Consider the following 17,097-nt stretch of genomic DNA (forward strand, 5'->3'; position numbering starts at 1 on the left):
GGCATTTTATGAGTTATTGTATGCAATGATGTTCGTTTCATATATTCATTAACATGGTATTGGATCTGGGTATCTATTACAGTTTATTGTAATAAAAAACTCTAAATGTCTGTGACACTATATTTGTTCTCTAATCATCGCACAGAACAAATATCGCCATGTAATATCGCTGAAGTTTATAAGCACTAGTAAACAAGAAATAAGTTCTAGATTATAATAAATAAGCAAGTAATCAGTTCATAATTCTTTTAATCGATTTTTATAACTCCTTTCATTTGATACGGACAGAGCACGATAGTAAAAAGAAATATATATATAAAAAATAAGTCTATAATTAATTGTTGTATTGCACTTGTCTCTTTATATTTTTATTCTCCCCTGCATGCTCTTTAGTCGGATATTCAAGGAGACAGTTACCTTTTTTAGAGGGGAGTTGATAAAAAAAATTCTTTTATCACATATAAAGAGTTTAATTTTATCTTTCTCTTCCCCATATTTCTCTCTCTCTCTCTCTCTCTCTCTTTCTTTTTTTTTTCTTTTTTTTTCTTATAACCGTTTTTTCTCCAGCATCAATATATCATGGATATCACCAAAAAGGACGATTACGTTAGATCCAATCCATTACAACGATCAACATTGACAGCAACTTATCGTAATAAAGAGACCAACTCCGCCTACTCCGAGCAAGAAGAGCCAGAGTTTGCCTTCCAGAACGGACTAGATGGTATTCAACAAGGTGATGATATGATGACACACCATGCGACAACAATTTCATCTTCTAATCCAATTTGGTAAGCGGAATACAAAAACATATTTTCTCTTTTTGTCTGAGTGCTAACAACTCCACTCCTTAATATTATAATTAGGGTACCTGCTGATAAACACCCAAAAATCTCACCGAGTGAATTCGAACACTGGATTAAAACTCATTCAAATGAAGGTAGCGCAAACACCAACACAACAACCGTTCAAAGAAAAAGCTCGGTCTTATCTTCCGTGTCGTATAACTCTTCTGAGGAGGATAGTAGCGATGACGACACAATGCCCCCAACACCAACTATCGAGCCATTACCCACCATTTTAATCACAGGTAAACTTTATATGTATGAAAAACAATTCGACCTAAAAACTGATAGTTAGTTTCTATAAAGAGCCTAGACATTATCATGATCATGATATAGCTATTATGGAGGAGCATTCCGATAACGATTCACTCCCTCATCGCCAAGCCCAAGATGCACGAGGATCAGAACAGCAGGGGCGCGATCTTACGGCAATACCAACTGTTGAAGAATCTCGGGCCAAATCTCCAGAAAACAATATGCATCACGTTGAAACACAGCAACTTACTACTCAGCAACCTTCTTCACGTCAAAAAGATTCGCCAATGCCGATCGATCTTCCTGTTATAGTAAATAAACCTATTATAGATTCTCCCGACCATAAAAGCAATAAAAAATCGTGGTTTACTGGATTATTGAACGACCTGAAAAAATCCACATCTTCGAAAACAAGTTCTTCCAAGACGAATAAGAAAGCAAGCTTAGCCGCGTTTTTTTCATCTAGCAAATCCGCAAATTCATCATCAACTACGCTGGTACAGAAATTGTCCTCTTCTTCTAGCACCAAGTCCACCTCAGCCAAGTCGGCCAAGTCAATAAAGTCAGCCAAATCATTCTCGAACACAAGTAATACCAAGACCCTCCGGAAAAAGAAGAGATTACCTACATCCCTAGCCAGAAAGGTACCACAGGTGCCCTCGACACCATTGATTTTAAGATACCCATTAGATACAGAACGCGCCATATACAGATTATCACACATGAAATTAAGCAATGCCAGAAGGCCTTTGCAACACCAAGTAGTGATTTCAAATATGATGTATTGGTATTTATCTGTCACAGACAAGCAGCAGCAACAACAGAAGCAACAACAGCAACAACAGCAGCAACAGCAGCAACAGCAGCAACAGCAGCAACAGCAGCAACAGCAGCAACAGCAGCAACAGCAGCAACAGCAGCAACAGCAGCAACAGCAGCAGCAGCAACAACAGCAACAACAACAGCAGCAACAGATACAGTTTATGAAGCAACAACAATTCATGCACCAGCAACAGCAACAACAACATTATAATAATATATATTATGCTAATAGTAAACAAAAAATGTATGTAGATAATGTATACCATGCCGCATATCATTCATTTGAACCGCCTGCAACTGCAACCACAGCTCTAGATTACAAAAAACAACCAAACAATGCTGTTTATCAGCGACCTGTAGATCCATATACTGTACCTCCTGTGATAAATGAGAGTGAAAACAAACCGAATACCACCAAAAAGGACAAGTACAAGCCTGTACGCAATACCCAATATGAGCCTATGATAACCAATGTTCGCTAGACTCAGCTTATAGATATATTGAATAATAATAAAAAAAAACCTGTTTGTATTATAGTATTATCTTTTTTTTTGGGAGGTTTCCAAAATACCAATGCTCATCTCTTGGCATGTTTTTAAAGGAAGGCTGAGTATTGATCAGCCTAAACGCTTTTTATTTGCCACACCCATCTATAGGTGCACCAATATCCGATCTTTCGGTTATTTACTGCCCCCAAAATAGGATATAATCAGGTCACATTTGCGAATAGAGTGCGATCACAAGTGTCAAAGACAAAAGAGTGGGAACCCCCGGAAGATAAAAAATTGTGTGACACCTAGTAGCACTGATTTGTTCATTCTTGCATAATCAGTTAGATAAATCATTTCGCAGTCATTATTACTAGACAATTCGGGAGACTCGGTTGCGATAAATACATATATAAAAAAAAATGAAATTTAATTTTAGCGTGATGTAAATAGGTATGTGGGGGGTTTTTTTTCTTGGAAAACATTTGCATATTTTCAAACACGCAATGCTAAAAAAAAAAAATCGAATCTTTAATCTATCAGTAATAAAGTTTAAATTTCTCCCATTCCGTTGTAATAGCCGTCAAACAAACATTAGCTCGGCTGCATGAAACAAAATTCGTCGATGCATCCGTTTATTGTCAATAGTTTCGGAGACTCGCGCACGAGTCCCTTAAAAAAATGCCTTTTCCAAATTAAAAAGCGGTATAGAGCTCAATGACTTCATCCGAACACGAATCAGGTTGGGAGATACACACACAAGTGCTCTATGCCTTAAACCCGAATATTAAAAATTGGCTGATTTTATGAAAAAGTCTTATTTGCTCATCAGCCAACAAATTAATTATAATAAGTAATCGGATTGTGACATCGAGAACCCTTTTCGTTTTATTTATGTATTCGGCTGTTGTACTCCATGCCGGGATTTTATAAATATCGCATATGGGATGTCCAACCAAGAGTAACTTTTTCTATGAAACCCCCTGATAAACACAATGTTTACCTGTCATTAACAAGTCGTTTATGTACCTGTTAAGAAGCAAGAGAATATAATTAGACGCCATTTAAAGTCGTACATGTCATCATTTTCAAGAATTCTTATCAATTTATTTTAATACCTTTCCAGTTCTTCTAATAACTACTGATTTGGGGCATGCTACAATAAGCCTGACGCGTATCATGTTTTAGCGGTGCTGTTGTCAATAATCGACCTGATTTTTTGTTCAGTTAGCTATTGGGTCAGATGAAGAGTTGAAAACTAAATATGTGTAACATTTACATATATATAAAACAACATTTTTTTGTCCACAGCTGATAGAAGTGACCTATTGACTACATAATTGAAATCGGAATGGGAAATAAGAACTATCAATTCGAGCTCTGAACATGATTGTAGATAAGCTCAACATATTATCTGTGGCGTCCAATTAAATCAATTAATTTCATAAAAGGTTATGTTATGTCATTGACATCGAGTAGAATTGGGTTCAATACGCTCGAAACGTAATATCCAACAATTGTTAGTCAAAGAGAAAAAATACATAAAAACGAATTTCAAGCTCACGGAAGGCTGCAGAGATAAGAGCATTTTTTAATATAAACTTATTAATAAGAGGATTCACACACTCTTATAACAACTTCCAATAATTTAATTCATCAAAAATATCTTAAAATATGGAGAGATAAATTGTCTTTTATAGTGTAAAACCTCCGTATTATGAACACAATACCTGTTGAATTTAATTGGGCATAAATAAATAAACCGATATGCCATGGCTTCTATAGTAACCACAAAAACAGATTTACAATGATAAAACGAAAAAAGCTATGCGAGTGTATATGTAAACAATTTAAGCTGCGCTCCCCATTGAAGTGTTACATTCAGAAAGGGAGTGGTAATTGGGCCAAGACTTGCAAAAGAGTACAAAATAAATTACCAGCCAGTTTGATTGACGTGGAAGAAGGTAGAAAGAGATGTTGACAAGTCATCCACTGCTACATTTATCTAGAGCTAATTTATGGAAAACCCAAATATGCGTTTGAAAGCGGGTCAGCATGTCTTGTACAGAGTCTTCTCTTTCCACGAATTGTAATTGTTGTCTGAATTTGAAGGATGATTCCATGGGGACACAAAATGTTGCTGAGTACCATATTTTTATTCTGAAGATACTTTTATTTTTATTTTTATAATCAGTCATCTTTATCTTGATTCATACGTTGTAATGTCAGCAGCTAATAATCAAACACCACCCATGGCTTTCCAGCCGGGACAGCAACAACAACGACCGATGATGACTAACCCAGGTCAGCCTCGCCCTCCTTTGGCATACAACTCTTCCAATGTAAGACCAGGATTTGTTCCACACTCACCAGGTAAGTTTTCTCTTGCCCTCATACTTTTTCTTCTTCTTATCATCCTGAAATTCATTGACTAGGTCAACTTGCTCAGCATTCGCCACAAGGATATTCACCTCAGATGAACAGACCACCCCCTTCCGTAGAAGAGAAAATGGGAAATATGCAAATTGGAGGCGCCGCACAAGTAATGACTTTCTTTCTTTTTTTCTTTGGACCCCACGTATAACTAACAGGTTGTTTTAATATTAAAGAGGCCTGGGCGCTCAAAACGTGTCTATGCAACAGTGCCAACTACACCTTTACCATCCGGCAGCACACCCCCACAAGCATATCAACAACAGCCGTACCAGCAACAACAACAACAACCATTGCAGCAACAGCAGCAAGGCTATCAACAGCACCAACAACATCATCAGCCACAACAACCAATGTATCAGCAACCAATGCAACCACAATCCATGCAACAACAGCCAATGCAACCACAATCCATGCAACAGCAGCCTTATCGGCAATATCAGGATCAAAAGGTACCAGCACAAGAAGTGGTTGTTAAAACGCCACTCGGACTTCCCCCTCGTCCCAATGTCAAACCCCGTATTGATCCAAACCAGATCCCATCTCCCGTACAAATCCAATTAAAAGACGAGGAAGTAAATGAACACGCGGATTATTACTATGGCACCTGTACGAAAAATGCGATGCCTTTAGCCAGTACAGATTTTCGAACTTTGGATCAAGGAAACTGTAATCCTCGATTTATGCGGGTGACGCTGAACGAGGTGCCTCAAACAAGCGAGCTTGCCAAAGACACAGGGCTACCCTTTGGTGTGGTGATTCAACCTTTAGCTCTCACACATGCACAAGATGCGGCTGTTCCGTTTGTGCCTTTACACACAGAAACGGCTGAACCTACACGTTGTTCACGTTGTAAAGGATACGTCAATCCTTGGTGTCGATTTATCGACGGCGGCCGAAAATATGTTTGTAATTTATGTGAGTTTGAAAATTTGGTACCTGAAGATCAACAAAGTCCTCTTGATATGTATGGAAAAAGAATGGGTAGCGGCAATCAGCCAGAACTCATGTTTGGTTCAGTTGAATTTGATGTGCCCAAGGATTACTGGAACGATATCGAACCCAAACCTTTGCATCAATTGTTCGCGATCGATGTCTCCCGAAATGCCATACAATCGGGCATGTTGACAATCTTTTGTCAAACAATTAAACGATTATTGGAGACAGACGGGTTTCCACAAGGAATGAAGATTGGTATTTTCACATTTGATAGCTCTATCCAATTTTACAATCTGCAGGTACAATTGAAGAATAGAAAAGGAAATCAGAGTCGATTAACTCGAGCATATTTAGGCTGGATTAGGACAAGCTACCATGATGGTTGTTTCCGATATCAATGACGTTTTTGTTCCTCTTTCAAATGGACTCTTTGTAGATCCTAAAGAGTCGAGGTAAGAAAAGTTAAATAATGTAGCAAATGTTTAAACTAATTTTTGTTTCCCTAGATTATTAATTGAAGGGTTATTGGATCAGTTACCTACTTTATATGAGAATACAATGACACCGAATGCAGCATTTGGTTCTGCTGTTCAAGTTGGTATATTAGCTATGGTAAGATACACAATTACAATTTTCATTTTATGAAACATCATCAATTAATTTATTTTTATCAGAAAAAATTAGGTGGTAAGCTTTCTATCATGCAAACCTCTTTACCTTCAATCGGACCTGGTGTTTTAAAGAATCGTGAGGATCCTTCACTCTACGGTACAGAACGTGAAAAGGGTTTATTTGCACCTCAAGATAATTTTTACCCCCAATTAGCGGGCGAGAGTGTTCAAGCTGGTGTATCTATCGATCTCTGGCTCTTCCCTCCTGCCAACACGTACATTGATGTTGCTACCGTTGGTGTACTGTCTGCTTTAACAGGAGGAGATACCTACTATTTCCCTAATTTCAATATAACACGAGAAGGGGTACAAGTGATGCATGATTTGACTCATACAATTTGTCGTGAACAAGGATACAGAGCTGCGCTTCGTGTTCGATGTTCCAACGGAATCTCAGTACAAGATCAATACGGTAATTTCTCGATGTCGAATGCAACAGATATGGAATTAGCAGGAGTGAATTCGGATACAACGATCGGTGTTGAATTGAAACACGAGGGAAAACTGGCAGAGAATTCACAAGTGTATTTCCAATCGGCCTTGTTATACACGACAGCGGGAGGACAACGACGTGTACGAGTGCATAATTTAAGCGCTGGTGTGGGAGCAACAGCAAACCCGGTATTCAAGCATGCGGACTTGGATACCTCGGTTAATCTTTTGATTAAACGCACTATTGCGCTTTCTGCTAAAAAGACGATCAATGATTTGTCGAATGAGTTGGATACTTTTTGCGTCAAGGTACTTACTGCTTACCGAAAATATTGTGCTACGGGTGCTTCTGCAGCTCAATTGATTTTGCCTGAATCATTCAAAGTGCTGCCTCTTCTGTTATCTTCCTTTAAAAAATCTGCAGTGTTGAGAAAAGGTAATGCATGCAAAGACTTTGGAAGGGAAAAAAATGTTTACTAATATATTTATTAGATTCATCCATGAATTTCGATGCACGAGTATATAACATGAGAAAGATCAAGAATCTTAGTATTCCCGGTACGATTAAATGGTTGTATCCACGTTGTATTAAACTGCATACATTGTTTAATCAAGAGGAAGGTCATACTCCACTTGAAAGACTTTCGTACGATCGATTTGAATCTACAGGTATATACTGGATAGAATCCCATAGTGCAATATTTTTATGGATCGGTCAAGAGGTTTCAAAGGAGATAATATACGCCATGTTTGGTGTTTCCGAGATGAGCCATATCAACCCAGCCATGAACGAACTTCCTGTGTTGGAGGAATCACCCGTCAATTGCCGATTGCGGGGATTGTATCAAAAGGCGACGGAAAACATTGCTTATTTGCCTCAATTAAATGTCATTCGACATGGTTTGGATCTGGAAGTAGAATTATCGAAAGTGTTGGTGGAAGATGAAATTTATAATCAATCTAGTTATGTGGATTATTTGTGCATGATTCATAAACAAATACAAACAGAGGTAAACAAAAGAATGCAAAAAGATTAAAGTGAGGGGGTGGGGTGGTGATGGTGAAGTATGATTGAAGCTCACATTTTAATTACTTTTTAGTTGGAACGCGAGAAAAATGATGTGGTACTTTCTGCTGCATCCTATTGGGCTTATAGATATTAAAATAAAATAAATTTTACATGTGGCAAAAGATATGTATGATCAAGACAAGATTTTTATTATTTGATATACGAAATGAAGTGAAGGCGAGAAAAAGGAATTTTTTATACAATGTTGATGACTATTGGATATTATGTAATAGGGGTAATTTTTTTTTTTGTTTTTTGTTTTTTTTTTAGGCAAGTGCCTTTAACAAGGTAGTTAACTCTTCAGCAACCTTGTCACCGACTTCAACGGTAGACTTGTCACCATGAAGATCACGAGTATGGAAACCAGAATCCAAGACCTTACGCACAGCTTCTTCAACAGCACGAGCTTCAGTTTCAAAACCAAGAGAGTATCTAAGCAACATAGCAGCACTGAGGATGGTAGCAATGGGGTTAGCAATACCTTGACCGGCGATATCAGGAGCAGAACCATGGATGGGCTCATAAACACCAAGACATTTACCCTTACCATCGGGGAGACCACTAAGAGAGGCAGAGGGTAACAAACCGAGAGAACCAACAATGACGGAAGCTTCGTCAGAGAGAATATCACCAAACATGTTTTCGGTTAAGACAACACCATTGAGACTGGTAGGACGTTGAACCATAGCCATGGCACAAGAATCTACCAATTGATGATCATATTCCAAATCAGAAAACTCTCTATCCATGGTATCAGTGACAGTCTTACGCCAGAGACGAGATGTAGCCAAAACGTTGGCCTTATCAACAGAGTGAATTTTACCAGGAGGGGATTGCTTTCTGGCCAAAAGGGCAGCTAATCTGGTGACACGTTCAACTTCTTCTCTAGAGTAGGGAAGAGTATCATAAGCTAATAATAATAATAATAAAAAAAAAAGGTTAGATTTTATTTCCTCGTAAAATCTCCCACGCTTTGATAATCGCTAAATCGTGCAGATCCTCAAGTAAGACACGTTCCATTCCCTTCTTTTTAGAAAAATAATTACCTTTGCCATCTTCACCAGCTTCCTTACGATCACCAAAGTAGATACCACCAACCAATTCACGTACAAATACAAAGTCAGTACCTTTGACGACGTGATCTTTTAAAGGAGAGAGACCTGTCAAAGTTTCTGAAGCAAAGGAGACAGGACGCAAGTTAGCGTAAAGATCCAACTCCTTTCTGAGACGCAAAAGACCTTGTTCAGGACGAGGACCAGAGCCCACATGAGCGCCAGGAAGACCACCGACAGCACCCAAAAGAATGGCATCTGCTTGTCTACAGGCTTCCAAAGAAACATCGGGAAGGGGTTCACCAGTCTTTTCCATGGCGGCCAAACCAATTAATTCGTTCTTGAATTCAAATACGGCATTGAGAGCTTGAGATCTTTCAGCAGAAACAACTTGCAAGATCTTGACAGCTTCAGCAACAATCTCGGGTCCAACACCATCACCAGCGAGACAAACAATAGAGATTTTTTGAGGAGACATGATTTTTTTATAAAGAGAATATGAAAAAGAAGAAGAAATTAAAAAAAAAAAAAAATTCAGGTTCCTTAAAACTAAACCAAAATGATTCATGGCCATGATAGCCAATCAACGAGTATTTGTTTTGATTGGCGCATGATCAGAGTGACAAATTGACTGACAGAAAACATAGGCTGACTGGGTGTCAAATATTCACGGCGGGATTTTGTAATGCAAAAAATAACATAGATGAAAACATAGACGGTAAAAAAAAAAAAAAAAAAAAAAAAAAAAAAACGTCATCTCTCATCAATATCGGCTGATATTTAAACACTAATTTAACATATGAATGTAACTCATAAACAAGAAATTTTTGGTGATAAAAAAAAGAAGAGGAACAAATTTTATTTATAAATGTGACAAATGGAGAGAATGATACTGAAATCATATTAACAACGAGAGGTAAAGGGAGGAGAAAAGAAAAAAAAAAGAAAATGCATAATAAGAGAGAAAGTAGGTTGTGGGATAAATGTGTAATTTTTTTTTTTTTTTTTTTTTTTAATTCTATTTAGTTCTTGCCAGCGTTTTCGGGACGAAGTTGACGGACAGTCTTACCAGTTCTCCAAATCTCAGATTCACGGATTTCAGCAAGTTCAGCCTCGAGCTTCTCACGATAATCAGCTTGAGAGTTACGGTCAAGAGAACGAGCAGTTTCGGAACCATCACGAACAGATCTATAAAGGTCTTCAAAGACAGGCTTGGAGGCAGCATGGAAAGGCTTCCACCAATCAAGAGCACCACGCATAGCAGTAGTAGAACAGTTAGAGTACATCCAATCCATACCACGCTCACCAATCAAGGGATAAAGAGATTGTGTAGCTTCTTCAACAGTCTCGTTGAAAGCTTCAGAGGGAGAGTGACCATTGGCTCTTAAGACTTCATATTGGGCTTGGAACAAACCTTGGATAGCACCCATCAAGACACCACGCTCACCGAATAAGTCAGAGTAGACTTCTTTCTCGAAAGTGGTCTCGTACATGTAACCAGAACCGATTCCGATACCCAAAGCAATGGTACGCTCCTTGGCATGACCACTGGCATCCTTATGAACAGCGAAAGAAGAGTTAATACCACGACCTTCTTGGAAAAGACGACGGACAGTGAAACCAGAACCCTTGGGGGCAACAAGGATAACATCAACACCTAAATTTTTATGATAGTTTTTAGTACACTATACATAATACACACACACATATATATAAATATATTTTTCTATTTACCTTCGGGAGCTTCAATGTTGGTTTGATCCTTGTAAACAATAGAGAAACCATGAGAGAAATAGAGAGTCTTACCGGGAGTCAAAAGAGGCTTCATGGTAGGCCAGATCTCCTTTTGATAAGCATCGGACAACAAGTTCATGACAACAGTACCCTTATCAACAGCATCGAGAACAGGGAACAAATTCTTACCGGGAACCCAACCTTCTTCAACAGCTTGTTGGAAAGTCTTACCTTCACGTTGACCGATAATGACATTAACACCGTTATCGCGCAAGTTTAAGGCTTGGCCACGACCTTGAGGACCATAACCGAGAACGGCAATAGTGTCGTTCTTGAAGGTCTCGAGTAACTTTTCCTTGGGAACATCGGCACGTTCATAAACGGTTTCCTCAGATCCACCAAAGTTCAAGGTTTTCATACCACGAGATTGCATGGTAGGCATAATCTATAAAAATAGGTGTTAATATTTCTCGGGACCTAAAAAATCCTTTTTTTTTAAACATACGGTGGCAGCCTTGAGAGCAGATTGTCTGAAAGCAGGTCTGGCAGCAGCCATGACAGAGGGACGAGCCATAGTGGCAGCTCTACGGAGAGCAGTAGCAATAACACGAGAAGACATTTTATTTAATTTGTTAAAGATGAGAAAAAGAAAAAAGAAAAAATGAAAGAAAAAAGGCCCGGGATATTTAAAAGAAACAGATTTTTTTTTTAGTGTTCCTACAAAATTTTTATGAATCATTGAAATTATAGCAAATGTCTATGGTTGAAAAGTAATTCACCCAATTAAGTCAATGTGTGTAGAGTGTGATACATTTTGAATGGGCTTCTTTTATTGGCTAGTGCATTTTTCTGATCTCCAATTTTCATCAAACTCTATTTATTTTTTTGTGTAATCATCTCCGATTACTCTCTCTTCACACAAAGTTTTTCTGTTCACAGCTTATTCATGCTATCGGCAAAGATGGAAAATGAAATTTTAAAAAATTGCGCTTGTTATCTTTTTATAAATGGCTTTTTTTTTTTTTTTTTTTTTTTTTATGGTTACATGCATCAATGTTCTGGTACGGATCTACATGACTAACCATGAATATGTGTTCTTTAAGTAAATAAAAAATCAGCGACTTCCCCGCATTGGGTTGAGCAAATGGTATTCATATTGAATATCATCCAATCAGAAATAAAGAGTTATGTTATCTATGTGTTCGCTTGCATTAAACACAATAGTGAGATCTGATTGGTTTGACTCACATTATATCCCTTAAAAAAAAACTAGTAAAAAAGGGTACGCCCCTATTCTTTTCACATGGCTCCATTAGATTTTAAAACTTTTATTATCTTTGGCCAATTGGAATAGAACCCAAGTCGTATTTAACTTACCCCAAATAAATATAGGGTTCCTTCCTTATTCCCTCTCTTATGCAACTAGAGGGGGTGCAAAAAGTGCTTTTTTTGGACGAGTAGATTTTTTGCATTTGCATTTGACTCATTAGATTTCAATTACCGCCAATAACTGATTTGTCCAACATAAAGCCTACTTTTTTTTTTTCAAGACATAAACTCTAGATCTTTTTTTCTATTTGTATTTAATATCTCTTTTTCTCTTTATTAAAAAAATAAAAAATAAAAATTGACTTTTTTTTATTACACTTGTATTAATTCTAACTTATAAAAAGAGATAATGCTTGCATCCGCCACCGCAAGAAATACAACCAAGTTGTTCAGCAGAACTTCAATGAATCTGTATCGCCACAGAGCTGTCATTGGCTGTGCCGGTCTTCATACCACACATAAATCCAAGAGCGCTTTAGCTTCATCGTAAGTTATGCTGCATTTTTCAATATAACGCATTTACTAATTAAATGATTATAGTGTATCTCATTCAGATCGCTCTGCTGTCGCCTCAGAAAAATCACCTAAAGTTGTTCAACCTCTTGTCAAGAAGCCTTCAGCGGTTGAAATGGATGATTCTTTTGTCGGTATGTCCGGTGGAGAAATCTTTCACGAAATGATGTTAAGACATGATGTTAAACACGTCTTTGGTTATCCTGGTGGCGCTATCTTACCCGTCTTTGACGCTATCCATGAATCAGAGTACTTTGACTTTATCTTGCCTAGACACGAACAAGGTGCTGGTCACATGGCTGAAGGTTATGCCAAAGCAACGTATGTACCTTTACAATATATATTTATTTTATAATTTACTAACAATATCTCATATAGTGGTAAGCCTGGTGTTGTTCTCGTCACTTCCGGTCCTGGTGCCACCAATGTAGTTACCGCCATGGCTGATGCTTTAGCTGATGGTATCCCCCTTGTTGTTTTTACTGGTCAAGTTCCTACTTCTGCTATCGGTACTGATGCATTCCAAGAAGGTAAAATATTACATGTTTATTTTTAATAATTAGAGATTCTGGTATACTTACGTATTAATTTCAATCCAGCTGATGTTGTGGGTATTTCTCGTGGATGTACAAAGTGGAATGTGATGGTCAAGGATGTTGCTGAACTTCCTCGTCGTATCAATGAAGCTTTCACTATTGCCACAAGTGGTCGACCCGGTCCTGTTCTTGTGGATCTTCCCAAGGATGTGACAGCCGCTGTGCTTAAGCGTTCTATCCCTATCAACACCATGATTCCCGCTCGTCCTTCTGCTATTCCCAACACTGCCTTGACTGCTTTCACCGAAGAAGCTCGCTCTAAGCCTCACCCAGTCTTGTTACGTGCTGCTGAACTCATCAATAACGCAAAGCGACCCGTCATCTATGCTGGACAAGGTGTTGTAGGTCATGTTGATGGACCCAAATTCTTGACGATGCTTGCTAATAACGGTAACATTCCTGTCACTACCACATTGCACGGTCTTGGTTCATACGATGAATTGGATCCCAAGTCCCTTCATATGTTGGGTATGCACGGTTCTTGTTACGCTAATTTGGCCATGCAGAATGCCGATCTTATTATTGCTTTGGGTGCTCGTTTCGATGATCGTGTGACGGGTAGTGTAGCTCATTTTGCTCCTGAGGCTGTCAAGGCAGCAGAGGAAAACCGTGGTGGTATTCTTCATTTTGAAATCATGCCCAAGAACATTAACAAGGTTGTGGATGCTACTGAAGCTATTGAAGGTGATGTGACTGAAAACTTGAAGAAGTTGGTGCCTCATATTAAAAGCTCACCTCGTACCGAATGGTTTGAACAAATCAAGACTTGGAAGAAGGACTATCCTTTCTACTATGAAAAGACAACTGATGATAATGAAATTTTGAAACCTCAACAATTGATTGAAGAACTCGACAAACAAACTGCTCATATGAAGGAAAAGGTCATCATTACAACTGGTGTTGGTCAACATCAAATGTGGGCTGCTCAAATGTTTAGATGGAGAGAGCCTCGTCAATTCATCACATCTGGTGGTCTCGGTACTATGGGTTACGGTCTTCCTTCTGCTATTGGTGCCAAGGTAGCTAAGCCTGATCATGTTGTTGTAGATATTGATGGTGATGCTTCCTTCTCCATGACAGCCATGGAATTAGCCACAGCTGCTGAATTCAATATTGGTGTCAAGGTCTTGTTGCTGAATAACTCTTTCCAAGGTATGGTGAAGCAATGGCAAGATCTCTTTTACAAGGAACGTTATTCTGGAACTGTCATGAAGAATCCCGATTTTGTAAAACTTGCTGAAGCTATGGGTGTCAAGGGTATTCGTGTCACAAAGGCCTCTGAGGTGGAAGCCAAGATGAAGGAGTTTTTGGAACATGATGGTCCTGTTATCATGGATGCTGTTGTTTGTAAAAAAGAAGTCTTATTCCCCATGGTGCCTGGTGGAAAGCCTTTAAATGAATTCATGGTTCATCCTACTATCGCTGCTCGCAACAAAAAGTAAAACAAAAACAAAAAAAAACTTCATATCCTTTTCAATTCCTCGCACATATATATATTTATAATTTCCCAGCATTTCAGTAAAAGATGTCTTTTTTTTATCCTTTGTAAAATAAACCCTAAAAAAAAATATTTACATTTCTAAAAAAAAACCATTTTTTTTATTGGTTGTTGACTTTCCAAGCATCCAACCATTGCTTAACACGATCAGCGTTGGATTCCATATCATCAATAGTGTTGCTGGGTAATTCAATCACGATTTCTGGTGCGTAAGATTCATGGGCAGTCTCTAACACGACTTGCATGATTTCACATTCCATATTTTCATCCATCTTGCGCTTATTATATCCACGCTTTGACATACGATCGTATAAACTAGCTGTATCTGCTCGAAGCACAAGTACAAGATCAAACCATCTTTCTGGGAAAATCTCGCACGTATGAAAATCCACAATTTTACCTCCTTCCTTCAAAATTTCCTCTAATTCATCGAGAAGCTAATTTAAACAGTTAGGTCATCTTGAAAAAATTATCCTTGTTTATTTTTTGTCTTTACCTTGTCTTCGTCTAAAACATGAGTGTCAAACTCCTCAAGGTATCCTTCATGAAGTTGCTTTTGCTTCACAAGTTCTCCCACATTGACATGATCCAAACCTGTCACTTGTGCAATCATTTCGCTGGTGGTGGTCTTGCCTGTACCAGGTGTACCGGTCACTAAAATATTAGGCAATGAGCGTGACATGCTTGTAGTAGTTAAATGGAAAGAAAGAAAAGAGGACGAAAAAAAAAAAAAATATTGCAAGGTCACATAACATTGCGGGATTTCGATCGGCCTTGAGTGATATGCCTTAGGGGGCTTTATGTGCAACTTTTACCAACAGAATTTTTATAGCCGACGATTGTAGGAGATTCTATTGTGGCTATACTCCCTATATTTGTAATGGTTTCAGAGGCCACGTACATACATTTGTCAAAAACTAACTCTACCAAAGCCTCTTTATCTTGTTTTATACACGAATTCGTTTCTAGAAAGATCATACAACTCATAGTTCCTCGTCATTGCATAAGTCACCTTCTCAGACAGGTGTATTAATAACAAAATTAAGAAGTTGACCTCCACAAATTAATCAAAAAGAAACAGGTATACAGTCTTAATATACGTCGCATCCAAAATCTATGCTTCTCAATCACACACCGAGGTTTCACTTTTATCTTCTGAAACATGGCAACTAGATTTGCATTGCCTTGGTACTGCCGTATTTGACGAAAATAATACACTTGAGATATAATGAAATAAAAGCATATCTTTATTCGACTGAAAGAACTCTGCTGCTATGTAATAATTGATCCTTTTTATTTCGCACAACTCTCCTGGGTTTTAATGATGAGTCAACCGTTCTAGTTTTGGAATAGAACTATACTTTGTTTCCCGCCTTGGGTTAAATGAATACTACTCGTTAGAATTGTTTCCAGTTAACGTTGTCCCATATCAGTAGATCGGGAGCATGAGTACTTCAATAAATCTTTAGTGTTACGAGACACCTATTTATCAGATCATGCAACGGTTACTGTAAAAGATGCATACTTGTTTGTCAAGTCTAATTGGCAGTAGGACATAATAGCAATAGTCGATCATTTATTCATTATATTTGTAATGAATAAAATACGATCCCAAATATATATTTGGTTGTAGAAAGTAGGTATCCATTAATTCATACATTCCTTTTTTATACTCTTTACCAGCATTATAATTATATCAGTATACAAGTAAATGAACCATTTATATTAATAGCTGTTCTATTCTCTCTATGTGTAGCTAATACATTGGGAGAACTATTAATATTGAGTTTCTCTTTCTTATAATTTTCGATTTGATCTGAGAAGATTATCTTCTCGATCGGTGATATCGTAACTCAGTAGTATAGCACTCTGTATCCAACTGTCATTAGTATATCATATTTAGGCCGATCATGTAATCTTTAATGTAGAAGCATTTACTCGTAGTAGGAGAAGCTATATAGCAGTATGCATGTGTAAGCTGGTATGCAACTTTGAAGGTTGTTTTTATTTTATAATTTATTTATTTAAACGATTTGCTGATTTATTCTTAAGTGAATCGTACCAAAATACGACAGATTGGTTCTATCTTTAAATCATGCCAATTAAAATTACATTGTCTGAGGTCAACCAAAATTTTATTATATAAAGTAGCCTAAATTATTAAGCGAAAATTTCTTATAAGCTGATACATTATTATTAGATTAATTAGGGTCAAAAAGAACCTATAATAATATAATTCACAATTTATCATCTGTAACAAGATCATACTGGTAATATGAGAGTACCACTTAATTAATATAATTTAATTATACTGAAAGTTCTTTTACACGATATTTATTAGAAGAAAAACTCCAGATAATACAAAAGCTATCAATATAAATGGATCATTCGCTAATAAATTTAAGTTATCAATTCGATAAC

General features: G+C 37.6%; 6 protein-coding genes across 6 annotated transcripts; 3 read left to right on the plus strand and 3 right to left on the minus strand.

Moving 5' to 3' along the window:
- Positions 1-251: 251 nt before the first annotated feature.
- EV154DRAFT_557391 (uncharacterized protein) lies at positions 252-1,963 on the plus strand (the record flags this gene model as incomplete). Its single annotated transcript, XM_051605425.1, has 3 exons — positions 252-791; positions 867-1,090; positions 1,152-1,963. Coding segments are annotated over exons 1-3 (1,248 nt in total), but the record flags the coding sequence as incomplete, so codon positions are not given.
- Positions 1,964-4,580: 2,617 nt separating this feature from the next.
- EV154DRAFT_534543 (uncharacterized protein) lies at positions 4,581-8,217 on the plus strand. Its single transcript, XM_051604034.1, has 8 exons — positions 4,581-4,783; positions 4,846-4,952; positions 5,020-6,081; positions 6,137-6,234; positions 6,289-6,394; positions 6,457-7,321; positions 7,378-7,895; positions 7,986-8,217. The coding sequence occupies exons 1-8, from the start codon at positions 4,633-4,635 to the stop codon at positions 8,046-8,048; spliced, it is 2,970 nt and encodes a 989-aa protein (XP_051449939.1). The 5' UTR covers positions 4,581-4,632; the 3' UTR covers positions 8,049-8,217.
- On the minus strand, positions 8,133-9,502 carry EV154DRAFT_608366 (3-isopropylmalate dehydrogenase). Its single transcript, XM_051607681.1, has 2 exons — positions 9,001-9,502; positions 8,133-8,864 (listed from the first exon to the last, which is right to left on the minus strand). The coding sequence occupies exons 1-2, from the start codon at positions 9,482-9,484 to the stop codon at positions 8,221-8,223; spliced, it is 1,128 nt and encodes a 375-aa protein (XP_051449940.1). The 5' UTR covers positions 9,485-9,502; the 3' UTR covers positions 8,133-8,220.
- A 526-nt stretch (positions 9,503-10,028) lies between these two features.
- EV154DRAFT_489011 (6-phosphogluconate dehydrogenase) lies at positions 10,029-11,359 on the minus strand (the record flags this gene model as incomplete). Its single annotated transcript, XM_051599231.1, has 3 exons — positions 10,029-10,663; positions 10,741-11,185; positions 11,246-11,359. 3 exons carry the CDS (start codon positions 11,357-11,359, stop codon positions 10,029-10,031), a joined length of 1,194 nt encoding a protein of 397 aa, XP_051449941.1.
- Positions 11,360-12,307: 948 nt separating this feature from the next.
- On the plus strand, positions 12,308-14,741 carry EV154DRAFT_194633 (large subunit of biosynthetic type acetolactate synthase). Its single transcript, XM_051594302.1, has 4 exons — positions 12,308-12,555; positions 12,610-12,903; positions 12,961-13,112; positions 13,182-14,741. Exons 1-4 carry the CDS (start codon positions 12,419-12,421, stop codon positions 14,618-14,620), a joined length of 2,022 nt encoding a protein of 673 aa, XP_051449942.1. The 5' UTR covers positions 12,308-12,418; the 3' UTR covers positions 14,621-14,741.
- A 6-nt stretch (positions 14,742-14,747) lies between these two features.
- On the minus strand, positions 14,748-15,376 carry EV154DRAFT_454457 (AAA domain-containing protein). The gene is made up of 2 exons (XM_051597308.1): positions 15,173-15,376; positions 14,748-15,113 (listed from the first exon to the last, which is right to left on the minus strand). Exons 1-2 carry the CDS (start codon positions 15,356-15,358, stop codon positions 14,778-14,780), a joined length of 522 nt encoding a protein of 173 aa, XP_051449943.1. The 5' UTR covers positions 15,359-15,376; the 3' UTR covers positions 14,748-14,777.
- Positions 15,377-17,097: the final 1,721 nt, after the last annotated feature.

Source organism: Mucor mucedo (assembly GCF_025094135.1).
Source record: "Mucor mucedo strain NRRL 3635 chromosome Unknown EV154scaffold_340, whole genome shotgun sequence".
In the NCBI taxonomy this organism is placed as follows: Eukaryota; Fungi; Mucoromycota; class Mucoromycetes; order Mucorales; family Mucoraceae; genus Mucor; species Mucor mucedo.

What these genes read in the sequence shown, in the direction of transcription:
- EV154DRAFT_534543 (XM_051604034.1), top strand. Translation starts at nt 4,633, where the DNA reads ATGTCAGCAGCTAATAATCAAACACCACCCATGGCTTTCCAGCCGGGA. An exon ending in TCCAATTTTACAATCTGCAG is followed by an intron (nt 6,082 to 6,136) that starts GTACAATTGAAG and finishes GAGCATATTTAG; the next exon opens with GCTGGATTAGGACAAGCTAC. An exon ending in AAGTTGGTATATTAGCTATG is followed by an intron (nt 6,395 to 6,456) that starts GTAAGATACACA and finishes TATTTTTATCAG; the next exon opens with AAAAAATTAGGTGGTAAGCT.
- EV154DRAFT_608366 (XM_051607681.1), bottom strand. Translation starts at nt 9,484, where the DNA reads ATGTCTCCTCAAAAAATCTCTATTGTTTGTCTCGCTGGTGATGGTGTT. An exon ending in AGCTGGTGAAGATGGCAAAG is followed by an intron (nt 8,865 to 9,000) that starts GTAATTATTTTT and finishes TATTATTATTAG; the next exon opens with CTTATGATACTCTTCCCTAC.
- EV154DRAFT_194633 (XM_051594302.1), top strand. Translation starts at nt 12,419, where the DNA reads ATGCTTGCATCCGCCACCGCAAGAAATACAACCAAGTTGTTCAGCAGA. An exon ending in AAGAGCGCTTTAGCTTCATC is followed by an intron (nt 12,556 to 12,609) that starts GTAAGTTATGCT and finishes AAATGATTATAG; the next exon opens with TGTATCTCATTCAGATCGCT. An exon ending in GAAGGTTATGCCAAAGCAAC is followed by an intron (nt 12,904 to 12,960) that starts GTATGTACCTTT and finishes TATCTCATATAG; the next exon opens with TGGTAAGCCTGGTGTTGTTC.
- EV154DRAFT_454457 (XM_051597308.1), bottom strand. Translation starts at nt 15,358, where the DNA reads ATGTCACGCTCATTGCCTAATATTTTAGTGACCGGTACACCTGGTACA. An exon ending in ATGTTTTAGACGAAGACAAG is followed by an intron (nt 15,114 to 15,172) that starts GTAAAGACAAAA and finishes TGTTTAAATTAG; the next exon opens with CTTCTCGATGAATTAGAGGA.